General features: G+C 38.0%; 2 protein-coding genes across 3 annotated transcripts in view; one reads left to right on the forward strand and one right to left on the reverse strand.

Moving 5' to 3' along the window:
- The window catches only part of PALMD (palmdelphin), a 44,859-nt gene continuing 30,686 nt past the window's right edge, over positions 1–14,173 (reverse strand). For both annotated transcript variants that reach the window (XM_015870088.3, XM_015870090.3), the window contains 5 exons: positions 8,575–8,689; positions 7,992–8,025; positions 7,782–7,892; positions 5,977–7,065; positions 1–1,528 (listed from right to left, as the gene is read on the reverse strand). In XM_015870088.3, coding sequence (XP_015725574.2) covers positions 1,485–1,528; positions 5,977–7,065; positions 7,782–7,892; positions 7,992–8,025; positions 8,575–8,689 — 1,393 coding nt within the window. In that variant the 3' untranslated portion in view covers positions 1–1,484. The remainder of the gene's footprint in view (positions 1,529–5,976; positions 7,066–7,781; positions 7,893–7,991; positions 8,026–8,574; positions 8,690–14,173) is intronic.
- The window catches only part of PLPPR5 (phospholipid phosphatase related 5), a 302,682-nt gene continuing 297,197 nt past the window's right edge, over positions 8,689–14,173 (forward strand). The window contains exon 1 of the mRNA XM_085511237.1: positions 8,689–13,248. The gene's annotated coding sequence lies outside the window, so the exon portion shown is untranslated. The remainder of the gene's footprint in view (positions 13,249–14,173) is intronic.

The raw sequence follows: 14,173 nt of genomic DNA on the forward strand, positions 1-14,173 counted from the left end.
TAGAGAAAATGTATTTGTTTATTCATCTACTATTTCTGTCTCCAGGTAACAATCTTTGACAGTTCCTAAATTCTGAGATTATCACCTTTCTCACTGCTACTTCAGACTGGGACCACCACCTGCTTAGAGGCCATATGTCAGCTGGCTACTACCGTTGTGCCTCAGCATGAGGTAGTGGCTTCAGTTTCCTGCTTTGAAACGAGGAAGGCAAGCAAAACAGTTAGGGCTGGTTTTTGGTAGTTACTCCTTAGTCAGCTACAACAGAACAATACAACCTGAGCGATTCAAACCAGTGTAAGACCTACCAATGCTATCATACTGATTTGAATTGAAGGAAGTAGAGTGATGAGGCACTTTTTTCCCCAAGAACCTGGTATTACAAAAAGGACTAGCATGTGACTTTCCTCTATGTGATTACACCTTATGGCTGTTCTAAGTGCAATAGCTTTCCTCCATTGTGGAAACAATGAACATGTTGAATGGTGGGAGCCCTGCTGCTTGCTGGGGAGCCATGCCCAGTGGCAGCTGCCCCTGAAACAGACCTGTTGCAGCTGCGGGACAAGTCATTGATAAGTTGGTTTCTGATGGGAGACCAGAACTAATTTTAGCTCCCCTGGCTGATGAAACCTGTGTACTAAGCAATAATGTTAATGACGGACAGGCACTGCCTGTCTGGCAACCAGCTTTCTGGAAAAGTAAGGCTTTGTGAAGCGAGCTAGAGGTGAAGCTGTGCCCGGGAGGTCAGGCTGTTTATAGTGCTATGCACGGGGTCTGTGGGGTATGAGCAGGAAGTATGTATGTGATGTGGAAGGGAGAACAGGGTTTTAGGATTGTTGTACTGTCACATGTAAAGAAGAAGGGCAGGCGGACTGTGGTGCTCTAGAAATAGCTAAATACTTAAATATGGGCTTTAATATTTTGAGATTGTTTTACTCTTAAAAAGGAATGCTTCAAATTTTGGGCAAGTTACTAAGCTTGGAAATCAGCTTTAATACATACCCTTTTTCTGGCTCTTATCTCTCATACTTAGTTATTGGGGGGAAAAAAGAAAGGCTGGTACATAATTTTCTATCAAACGTGAGACCAGTATGCTTTAAAGGGAACAACATCCTGTGAAATTCCCTGGAGATGGAAATTCCCTGGAGTATGTATGTAGCATACTGCTGCGTATGTAGCAACAATATATTTCTGATGGCAGGGACAGGTTATGCATGTCTTCGCTCTTGCATACGTGCTGCATTTATGGCCTTGGGTAGATTTCTATTACCTTTAAAATTCAGGTTTTCATTTATTTCTATGTGGCACAGTTGGTCAAAACTAAAAGTCTGTTAGAGTCCATTGGGTTATGCAAAGTGCAAAATAACCCAGATGCATAAAACAGAGGAGCAAAACACTGGGCATTAAGATGCAAAATGTATATTGAAGAAACTCCGTAGCTTTACTCTGCTTTGAGTAGTAATTTCTACTTCTGTGTCACACAGCTGTTAAATCACCTTTTTCCCCAGCTTTGCCATTCTCATCCTTAGAGCTGGAAAAAAAAAAAAAAAAAAAAAGCCACTGTTATTTTAAGTCAAACTTTCTATTTCTGATACTAAATCACTGTATTTAGAATAATGAAGAATACACATACCTCCAATGGTGAATCCAGCAGAATAAGCATTGTTTTAGTGTTACAGAAAGAAATTAGTAGAAAGTATTAGTTCTGGTAATTTTATTGCAAAGTGAGCACATATTTAAGAAAAAAAGTATTCCATTATTGCTACTTAAAAATTAACACAGCTCTCCTGTTTTGTTTGCTACCTTTACTAACACATTGCAGACAGATGGTATTGTCCTTGACAAGATGCTGGCAGATTAAAAGGATGCATGAATAATTAAACAAACCCTTTGTTTAAACTAAACTCCTCAGCTGGAGCTGTAACTGCTTGGAAGCCTTTTTATGTTGATGTTCACAGAGAACTTTCCTCTTCCTGGTGCAGTGAGTCAGGGTGGCAGTTAGTCATATTCCTGAATTAAATCTGGCAGGGTAATTTATCCGTATAAACATCAGTATGGCTACAGTCTGTAGCTGGATATAAGGTAGGTTAGTTTGAAAGTGACAGTGCGGGGCAGATGATTAAATGTTATGGTTATTTTTAGAACAGCAATATAATGCTTTTGTATGATACGTAAGAGCCTCCCCCACCAAGCTGCTGATCTGAGAATGCAATAGCAATAATCTTCAGCCCTCTGACCTGGCAGTTTGAAGAGTCCCCCAAAATAGCATCTCTTTCATACACTCTGTGTACTGGGACACAAGGAGGTCAAAGCAGCTGTTTACTTAATTTATGTAGGTCAACAAATGTCCAGCTCAGATTTTGTTTTGAGCACTGAAGTTTGTTGTTGGGATTCACAGAAGCACCTGTGTGTAACCTTATGTCATGGGACTGGAGATGTTAAGCTTGGCTCTTACAGAACTGAGTACTGTCTGCAGACCAAAGAATTCAAGAGGGTTTGAATTCTGGTTGTTGGTTTGAGAACAGTTGGTCAGATAAGTCATTTAAAAATACAACCCCAGACTATTGATTTTCTTGCCTTCTGTACAGACATTTTCTTTCTTAAAAAGTTTTCTTGCACAGTTCTTAGCACAAATGGAGCAATTGCTCGCTGCTTTTCAAGGCTGCATAGCTTCCAATGATAAAGCTAGCTTATGTAACCAGGTACCTGCCAAAAGCCTTGCACTTTCATTTCCCATGAGGCACTGCTGCATACTGTCTGGAAGCTTTCCTGCCTATTCAGCTTCAGCTGGGTTGGTTTTTTTTTCCAATTATCCCATTATGTCTTAGCTTTTGTTCCATCACAGGGGTTTTTATTTTCCCCAGAGAATATTTAATTTTCAAAACATACGCATTTCTTAAATACAGAGAAAATAAACTCAAATGAAATGAAATGCTAGCAGGATAACTAGGATAGCATTGCTATCCCTACTCTCTTTGGTATTTTGAAAGCATGTACCATACTTACGGGGAAGTGAAAATTGCTACCATATGGAAGGAAGCATGTGCTACATGTCTGCCACCTTAGGCCCACGCTAAAAACTCCACATTTAATCCCATAATTTCTCTGTCTAGGTCAGTATATGGAACATGTTACTATGCTTCCTAGTTGTCCTTTGCCATCAACAGCTTTTCAGTAACTTCATCTGAAGGTTTATTTCTTTTCTCAAAGCAGGACTGTCACATAAGGGAACCTCTTTCTTATCCTGTCTGCACTTTTGTGCTTTCCATTCCTTCAGAGAGCCTTCAGTGTTTGTTTAATATTAAAATGCTACAATTGCTTCCCAAAGCTTTCCCTGCAGAATTTCAAAGAGGATTACTTTTGTTCTATGGCTTGTAGTTTTAGGAATGAAGGATGAGGGCTAAAAATCATTTTCTTATTTCCCTCTTTTCACTGGTAGTGGTCAGGGCAAACCTAGTAGGCTGAAGCATCAGCGACTGGTTTGAAAACGGTTTATTTCTCTTAAGAAACAATGCTTTGTCATACATTGTTCTAAAAGTGAGAGGCTTTCCTGGTTTTGTTTCATTTTTAGAAGTAGCAATAGGATTAGTAGCTTAGGAAAAATTGAGCCATTTCCTGCTTTTTTCCCCAGATCAAACTGCCCTGAGGAGTGATGATAAACAGGTGGAGGGGCAAAGAGGAATATGGCTTAGTTCCATAGGCCACTGGGCACTTCAAGGCACTCAGCTGGAGGCAGTGCTGAATACTAGGGTGTATTTTTGCCTTGATGTCATTGCCTTAACTACTATTAATCAGAACCAGGATTTTTCACAAATGGCTGTATTCTCTTTGGTGTAGTACTTGTAAATAAACAGGTAAGAAGAACAGAAGTTGATAGAAGAGTTTTCCAAATGTTTTTGCTAGGTTTACCTCTTCCTCTAAAGTCAGTATTTTTCACAAACCTGCAAAAAGACTTTTCAGAAATTGATTGGCAGGGAAAAATGAAGCTTCAAAAGCTGCTTCTAGGAGGTAAAAATAAGGGAAGATTGTTATAGGCAGAGGTGCTCAGATAACTTGTTTGTCTGAATGGGTACCTTCTTGACTTGAAGCAGTGATTAAACACCTGGTGGAAGGCAGGGCCAACCCAGGGGAGCTCAGGAGAATCCAATGTGCCTGAGTGATAGGAAGCGATGGAACCAGGAACCATCCCTTCCCAAACATCATTTAAGGGCTGGCAGTGGGATTAAGGGTATTCCACTGGAGATCCCTGTTTGCCTGCCCTGTCTACCTGAGGCCTTCTGAAGGTAAGCAGCTTTTTTCCTTTGTTTCTGTGCCCGGGGCTGTTGTGTTTGAGCAAGCCCTCACTTGCTGCAGCCTAGGACTTTGTTGCTCTGCTGGCATTGTTGTGCTTTCCATCACATTACAGTACTTGTGGTTTGTAGTTACTTCTTAGAAACCTCTTTTCCCAGGGTCTATTCCACAGAACAGACTGTAGGATGGGTAAATTGTTTTGCTCACAACCTGCTTCTAGATGTTGGGTGTTGATTCTCTATTCTGTCCATAGGTATGTAATGGGGGTAATTAAGAGACTGTCCCCCAAGAATAATGGATTGGAGCAGTTGCTGGAATGGCTTATCTTGCCTGTGACTGGCTCCTGCTTTCAGCTGCTGGCATAGGACTGCTGGCAACAGCTTTTACTCCTAGGGGATTTGGGGAAATGCACAGATGGCAGAATTGCTGCTCAAGGGAAGTGAAGGACCTTCTGAGTAATAGACTGATCTTAACCTGATTGATCAGAAGTGCTAGGCAGCACTGCTCGAGTATTTCAAGCTGTGTTGTGCATGACTGTATGAGGCTGAAGGTGCTCCTAATTTGAAGCTCTGATTAACAGCTTTTCCCTGTCAATGCAGACAGTTGCACAAATGCTTGAAATTCCTGTGATATCCAAAACCCACCTGACTTCCAGCTTCACTTTTATTGGAAAGAAATACTAGTCTGCCACTACTAGGCAGCGTTCTAGGCAGGGCCTTGTACTTTTCCTTCTAAACTGAAAAATTACTGAGTATATAGTTGTGAAGAGAGCAGAGGAAAAGAATATAGAAACAGAACCTCTGTCCTCCCTATATTTCAAATACAACACTTTTTTTTAGTGTGGGATATGATTACTGTCTGAAATCTTCTGATCTGTGAATGCTCTTAAATGCAGTTTAGTAATATACTTTTAAATGCAGCATAAACACGCTATTTGTTCTATCACCCTCTCTTGCTATTATTTCTTCAGCCTTTATAATAAAACTTAGCCGTAAGAAATGGACATCTTAATGTGAATAAATTATAAAAAAGTGTTAAGAAATAATACTGTTGACTAACCAAATGTAGAGAGGAAAGCTTTCATTATTTCTCAGAACCTATAAAGATTAAGTTAAAGTCAACAACAACAAAAGTTAAAACTTGCATAGATGTTGTCAAGGCAAGGCTGGAAATGTTGAATCCAGAAAAATAATGTGAAGTATAGCTGGTTATTAAACAGCCTTTCTGACTTAACATGCAACTTAAATTATGTAGGAAGTACACAGAATGCGGATAGGCACAAAAAGTTTCCAGTTAGACAGTGTTAAGAAGCAGTGCTGTTAGTTACCTAGTAGAAATGAAAGCTATCCTTCTAACTGAGGTAGTGTTAATGAATCCTTTAATTGTAACTGCAAATAGGACCACTTTTAAACTCTGAAAGTCACAAGAGATTCTTTTCTGAGATTTTCTGAGATTGGTCATAGTTGTTATCCCCCCCAAAAATTTGATATGGTAAATAGTGCCTTGCTGAAGATGAAATTGAGTGGTACTAAAATGCAGGTTAGAATTTGTTAACAAAAGAGCAAGGAAATGATTACCAGTTGTGTATTGGTCTGTGAAAAAAAGTCCTGAAGTGACTGCTACCATATAAAGCACTATCAGTTTGCTACATAAGTGAACAGCAGCGACATGATTTTCTTTTTCTGTTACCTGTTAGTGAAGGATCTTCAGTACCATCTCCAGGCACTTGGCTCTGAAGATGAACACGGCTCATAGGTAAGCTTAAGCATTCCTCTTGTTCTTGTAAGGAGATGGAATTTTTGTAGGGTGCATTGTTCATGCTTGTGCCTAGGCTGCTCATGGGGTTTGTCTGTGTGACTTCTGTGGTTTTCCTGCTTGGTGGCTGGTAAACCTGACTGTAGTGGCCAACGGGATGATATGATGGTTTCTCAGATTTGCTATCATCATCGTCATCATCAATGATAACTAATTCTGCACGGATAACCCCATCGTATCTTGTCAGCTTCTGGTCTGCTTCTGTGTCATCATCGTCAATGCGCTGATAACCCATGAAAATCATTGTAACTGGTTCTGAATCATCCACATAACATGGCACAGCTTGGACTGTGCGGTAATGAACATCTTCCTCATCTTGAGGTGCAAGGGATGCTTCATTAGGATGACAGGAACTTAAAAACCTTGTTTCATCATGTCTTTCTGTTGTATTGTGATAAGTTTTTAATTCCTCATGTGTACCATTTTTTTTCTCATTATCTGCCATCTTGTTCTCAGGATTAACATGTAGTTTCTTCTCTAAATCCGGAAATATCGGAGAGGGAGATTTTGGTGTTACCTTTTGAAGATTAAGCCCATTCATTTTAGGTTGCTGTATAAAGGGTTCTGCCACAGGGGAAAATTCAGTCTGACTGCTGAGTCCATTCATCTCTCTTTTGTGTGTGTCTTCCAGTTTCAGTCCAGGGACTAATTTGTCTTTCTGAGGAGTAACTGGCCTGCAGAACTTGTTTGCAAACACAGGCTCATGATACTCTGTGGGAGACTGGGAATTTTTTTCATTTGCCTGCCTTAGAAGATCTTCCACCTCAACAGGAGCAAGTTCATCCATCCTATTTTGTGTTGTGCTGCCATTTGAGGACACAGCATAAACTGACTTCCTACCATCATCGTAGACTTTAATTCCTGTCTCTTTAAACTCATTTGAGGGAAGAGGTATTGTTGACAACACTGTGTTTTCACCTGTCTTCATGTCTTTTTCAACTTTCATTTCCATTGCAAACAATGCTGTTGAAAGAAACAAATACTTAAACTGATGATGCAGCAGCTGTGAGATGTTATAGGAGAGTTCTGACTGGTAGAAAATAAACGTCAGACTGAATTGGAAATCATGTAGAAGTGTAACATCTGTAACCAATATATAAAAGGTTTTCATTCTCAACCTTGAACCGGAGAAAATATTTCTTGTTGGATCTAATTCTTGAGGAAAAATAAGCTGATGAGGAGCCAGATTTTGTGATGTGTTTGACTGAGAAAGCCAGATTTAACCTTGGCTTCTAGTGGTGTACTTGGCAATAGCAATCAAAAGACCTTAACATGCTACATTAGTTTTGGTCACTCAAAGGGATTAGGAAGTGTTCTAATTGATTAGAAATAATAAATTGCTACTGGCTACCCCATGGGTGTAACTACTGGTTATGAAATGTGAAGGGGGAAACTAAAAGGTATGCTAGATAGAGGGGTGAGTTACCAGAGGAAAGCGTCAGGATTGAAAACATTTGATCTCAGTTTCAAAGGTGCAAGCTATACACCAGTGTCCCACCTCTCAGTTTTTATTACGTCACTGTAATTACATCTCAGTTTTTATTACATTACACAATATGGCTTGAGAAGGGCATTGTCCTGTATTCATAATACTTATTCTTTCTCTAAGGCTCATTCGATTCAAGGTTTAGAAGCTTTTGCAAACAGTGGCATCCTTTGCAGTTAGTGGTAAGAAGTACCTTTTCTCTTTTCTTCATCATCACTGGTAGCATGCCCCACCCTTCTCAGTGCAGATGGTCTAAAATGCTTGGGAAGGTCAGGTATGTTGGCATATATGTAGTCTGCCGCCTCTGAATAAAGAAGATCCACAATGAATTCCACCATTAATCTGTTTTTTACTTGTTTCTATGAGAAACTTTTTTGTTTGTTTGTTTTTTGAGTAAACGTACCTCCTGCAACTCCTGCTTTTTCGGTCTTCACAGACTATGAAAGAGAACCGACGATGATAAATGTGGATTAGTCAACTTCAAAACAATGAGGTAAAGCAAAACATTGCCTAGTTAATGTCTCAGCTTATACACATGGCCTCATGATGAGAGGTACTTAAAAGATGGAATCTGCTCAGCTGGAGCATGGAGTGTGGGAAAGAATTTTTTTGTCTTATTTCCCAGTATGATGTCAAGTCACACAAAGTAAGGTAGGGTATTAGAAAGTTAATCACTGAGACAGCTGCACTCTGTGGCCCAAACTGGTTGTCTACAATGATTCTCAAAGGCTACGTTTTGATGTTCCAGTTATGTATTTTCTTATGTGCTAATATGAATTTCTTTCTGACCTCCGCTCCTTACCTCAAAAAGCAAATGGGAACATGGGCACCTGAACAGTAAAATTTCTAAATCCCTCTTTATGTTTGAACTACTGTTGCTTCAGAAAAAAGTTCATGACCACTCGCATGATCTAGCTAGTTCTTATTTCCTTAATTATGATGATGAATGTCTAGTGCATTCTATGTCTTTGTAATTTGGTACTTACCTTGATTATGTCTTCTGTTGTTTTCTCAACTGATTTAAGTTTCTTTAAAATAGCTTCTTCCTTAGCTGAGACTTTAATTTCCTCTTTTTCAAGGGCTTCTATTTCCTTCTCCAGTCTGCAATTACAATTCATTTTGATTTAATACCAGGTAGAGAACAATGTCACAGATTCAGTTAATGTTGAATGCAGATGTTAGGAAGACTAGCTGTAAATCTCACTCTGATATGGAATCAGTTTAGAATTTCACACGCCTCAGAAAAAGCTGAGTTAGTATTCTCAATTTAAAAAAAATAAAATAAAAATGTGTTACAGATTCCTTCCGAGTCCACTGTGAAAGCAGTGTCTGAAATCATGTATTTTTCATGAGGGAATAAAAAAACGAAAATACACCCCCACACAGGATTTCCTCATTTTAAGCAAATTTTCTCTCTCCATTGTCTCAAGGAATTTGATTCTCTCCTATGTAGTTATGAAATAGGAAACAAATGTAGTTACAGACACTAGGGTTATGACTTTGTTTCTTCAATATGAATTCTTTAGTTGTAAATGTCGACTAGAGTTCAAGAGCTATAGTAGATCAAATCATATGTTTTAGTATACAAATTAAACTGAATTCAGGGGGATCATGCAAAGAAAAGTTGTAGGCAATATAGAAGCTTCAGTTCCCCTAGAATCACCTTTACTCATTGAAATAACATTGCATCCATATTTCTGAGAGAGAAAATAAGTATCATGCTAATATATCAGAGCTTTGATTAAAAAAAAAAATAAAATAAAATACCATTTCCAAGTACTCTTAGTAGAACAAAATTTAAATTGTTGATTTATTTTTTATTTTACAATAGCTAGGTCTTGTCAGTGTGACTGTTTTACTAAGACTACAAGCCTATAGCTTAATATCATATACGCTAACTCCAAATTCTCTTGAACAGCATGATGTTCCAGACCTGGCTCATCTGTCAGATTTAGCAATACAAATCACAAGCATCTTGCCAGTCAAGACATAGCTCATGAGTTATTTTCTTTAAAAGCTCTCATTATGTAAAAGATTAAATCTCAGTAGTCAGAATTTCTTTTTGACCCTTAACTTGAATGTTATTTAGAAGGGGTTACAGCTTCCTTCTCTCTCTCTCTTCATTCAGTTACATGCTAAAGCTATGCTATGCAGTTTCTTGTACACTAAGTAAAATTTTTAAGGTATCTCTCACTAACTAAAATTTTTATCATCTTAGCATTAAGCTGCTTGATGAAACACTTCTAGTCAGAAAGGTCTGGGACAAAATATCTTGTCTCTGTAAAGTCGAGAAGGAGAAGTCTATACCTATTCAAGCACACCTCTAAGGTAAAATATCTTGGTCAAATTCTTTTCTCTGTTGTGACTAAGGCAGTGATGTTAGGGAGGTGTCTTGTAACCTGTTTTTTCATTTTTGTAGTCAAGACTTTCATTCTGCAGAAGCACATATTTGCTGAGATTAAGATAGAAGCTTGCCTTGTAGCCTGGTAATTGGGGAAGTTGTTTCTCCATGGAGATCCAGAATCATGTCCCTAATTCAGCTCTGAGTTGGGACTTGAACTAGATCTCTCCTGCTGATCAGTCTCCTTGTTCATCTCTATTTTTTATTTTTTTTTTGAAACATTTTTTGTTTTAACTTAAGGGGAAAAAAAAAAAAGAACAAATTTCAGAATGCTCTGTATTTGATTCAAATAATGTCTCATTGTTTTGGAATCTGTCAGAAGTTGATGAGTGTAGGATTAAGGCAACTGTAAAAGACATTGAAGATGCTAAGATTACTCATAAGATGATCATATCTGAAGTTAAAAATATATGATAGACTGTATCCCAAAACTCTAGGAAAAAAAAAAACCCAAACCATTATGTTTTGACTTCTTTGATTCTTACCAAAGTCAACATCAGTAATAGGAATCTGCCCTCTCTTTAAAGCAGTAAGCAGATGCAATCGTTACATGCAAGCCAGTAGAGAAACATTTAACTTCTCTATGATTATTTGAGGAGCTTAAATAGCACTGTGATTCTTGCCTTTTAAAGCTCAAAAATTTTGAAGCAGTACCAACAGAATACTGTGGGTTTTTTGGCTGCTGGTGAGATGGTTTTTTTTACTTTTTTTTAAACAAAAATGGTATCTCAGACCTTAAAACTCTGATGTGAAGAATAGCACATTCAACAAGAAATTAAGAAAAAACCAAAACAAGCTTGCAGTACTGTGAAAGAAACTAGTACAATGACTGTGCCACATTTCTGAACTTACAGAGTAGTATTTAATATTCTGAAATGCGTTTTTACTTGATTGCTATATTATAATGCCAAAATTGTTCATTAGAAGCTCAGAAGAATAATGAACTGAAGGATCAGTAACTTTTGCTGTAGTCTGGACTCTAACTGCTACTTGACAGAGATGGAAGAAGAAAAATCCTGGAAGGATATGTTGAAGGGAGAAAATAGACTAATTCAGTGCTCAGTGGGGCTAAAGAAAAGTTATACCTCTCTCTCCAAAAGGAAAATTGCATGAGAACTCGTCTCTTTTATACATGCTACCAGTATTCAGATGTAAATAACTTTTTGGTTCATTTTAAGAGGATATTGTTGTTTGCATGCATGCTAATTCAAAGAAATCAAAATCCTTTTGACTTCATACAGTGGAAAAGTTAGACTTAAATCTCTTTCCAGCATTTAAGTCTTTAGAAACTTTCTAAACATGTCATTGATTCAGAGTGTTTTGAAGTTAATCACAGTTTGTGTTTTGAAAGGTTCTAGCAGCTGCACTGGTTATTATTTAAAATAAATATTTTGAAGGAGCTGCTGCATCCTGCAGATGAATGAAGTATGATGTTACTGTATGAAATCCATCATTTTTTATTTTTCTCCTTCTTGATTAAGGTATATTATTTTAGAGGGAAAAGTAAGTAATACAGAACTAGATTAAACAAGGAGCTTTAGAGGCTGAGATTCTAAACTGGAGGTTCCTCTGCCAAATCAGAAGCTGAATCAAGAGATACTACAGTGTGTACTTGACTGCCGCTGGCTACCAGCTCATCTGCTGCAGTTGACACCAATGCCACCCTAGAAGAAAAACGGTGTATGGATGGAACACATCAGGATACTGCCCTGAAGGATACCAACCAGACCAAGGAGAAAACACAGCTTTTAGCAAGTTCTTACATGTCTTGAGGTGAGTCAAATACTTATAACAGCTCTGGAGTCCACCTACCATTAGCCTGTCTTCAGGTATCACATTACAAACTAGTTGAGTTGCCCTTAGTAACACAATGCTGTTTGTACATTTCAAGCATGCTGTTTAATGAATAATTCTGTCAAGAATTAATGCTCTTTGCTGCAAATCAGGTGATAAAATGGGACCGATTGTTCACTGTGTTTCCTGACGTGAGCCAAGCACACATGGCTGACTGTAAGCTCTATCATATAAACATGACAGGAAGAGATGGTGTAAAATACTGTTTCTGTCTGTAACCAGAGCGCTGAGCTACTCCTCTGTAAGGTGACACAGACCACCCTCTAGTCACTGTTTTATTGTTGATACAAGGTATAGAACTTTTCCTCTTATTTTGAAATGCTCAAATACTAACTGATTAGTACATAAATGCCAGCTCTACTTGACATCCAAATAAGGAGTATTTCAAAATGGGGGCCTATTTAGGAGAGAGTAACATAAATGCCTCTGTTGGGAATAACATGTCTACAACTGCAAGCAATTCTCTCAGAAGAAAAGGGCTGTTATGGGGTAGTGGAAAAACTTTAAAGTTTTTTGTTTGTTTGTTTTTTAACACTGAAATGGAAAAAACACAGAATGATTATCAGAGTGGTCAGAATCTACCTGAAGCAACAGTGAAACTCAATAATCAAAGGTGTGGTAGAAAGAATTCCACTGAGCTTCTCCATATATCTTGTTTTTGCAGCTTGACAAGTATGTACATGAACAGTATAGCAATTTCTGACTTTGTTCTGAGATATGACTTCATTTTGTGTGTGAAATCAGGCAGGCTTCTGCTAGTTTGAGTGCTATCTGTGGTACAACAAAACTATTGGTCAAGTGTGGTGCAGTGATGTTGGTTGACTTGGACTAGATGTTAGTAGTTTTTGTGTCTCTGGCTGGTTTGAAACTGAGTTGGGTGTGTCTGAACAAGAAGACATGATGTCTGGAAAGGCAGCATAGATGCGTCTGTAGAGGCCTTTGCTAGACAACTATTGAACACTGGCTAAAGTATAATTTATAGGTGTATATGTTTGAGAATAAACCTGCTTAACCTTCTAGTTCTGAGAGAAGTTTCCATGTGACTCACGGTATGTTCTCCTTTCTTCATATATAAAATCAAATATCCTTGCTGACCTTCTCTGTACATTATGAGGATAAAAGCTGTCAAAATCTCAAAGGCATATTGATTGCTTACCTATGAGAGTAAATATAACAATAATGAAAATGTTTAATAGCCTTGCTAGGGAAAAAAAACATCTAAACTGTTCTTGTAACTTCAGCAATGGTGGTATGAACTTTTCTACTGCTGACTGTCCAAGCATTGTTTCTCCATGGTTAACTCCATGGCTGGGATTTAAGAGCATTTCTGTACTGGTTCCTATTTCCAGGATGCAGATTTCTCTTGTGCTGTCTTGGCTATTGTTTCATGCACTTTTTTTTTCTGGTGAGTATCATCACTAATTATTTTCTGTTTGCTGTATTACAAAACACATTAATGACAGAAGGAAATATTTGCTACATACCACTTTGTTCTACCTGTGAGGTCTTATGTTGTAAATGCAAAGACTGTTGTTTTCTGTTACACTTTCAGTTATTTTTTTTATATTTTATGCTCATCGTTTGTCTGATGCATATCACCCCAAATAAATATGAACTATTTCTAGAAGCAGGAGTCATTTTAAGGCGGAAGAAGTCTGGGTGAGCTTGCCAGGAGAAGCCCACAGGCAAGACAAGATAGTTGGTGATACTGATATTAACAGCAGGTGGTTGTGGAAATATTTAGTTAACCATGGAGAAACAATCAATTGTAAAAATAATAGGAAACATTCAGATGTTGCATTAAGCCAGTGTAGTAAAATAAACAGCCTTATTTTTGTAGGAATAATTAAAAAAAAGTGTTTGAAATAGGAAGAGAAAGGCCAGCATCAAACAATCAAACATTTAATGTTTAATGTACAGCTTCATGTACAGTTATGCAAGTTATTTAATCTTCATTATTGCTAGTTTATGGTTGAAATCTCAGCCATCTAGATATGAAAGCATTGTTTATATTTTCATTTGCCCAAAGTATCTGTGGATGTTCCATCTTTGGAGATGCCCAAAGCTGGATTGGATGGGGTGGGCAGCTTGATATGGCGGGTGGCAACCAGCCCACAGCAGGGGGTGAGAACTAAATGAGCTTTATGGTTTGTTCTGACCCTAGATGTATGATTATGTAGGGAAAGATGCCTAATGCGTTTCTCTTAAGTGTGGGATTCTAAATAAGAATTAGTTACAAAATAATAACAATAATAAAATAAAACTGGCATCCCCACATCTGACCTACAAGGAAAATTGCTTTCCCCCCCCCAGAAAATGTCAATGAAGTC

This window comes from Coturnix japonica, chromosome 11, assembly GCF_054131305.1.
Source record: "Coturnix japonica strain WE chromosome 11, WE-NBRP24, whole genome shotgun sequence".
In the NCBI taxonomy this organism is placed as follows: Eukaryota; Metazoa; Chordata; class Aves; order Galliformes; family Phasianidae; genus Coturnix; species Coturnix japonica.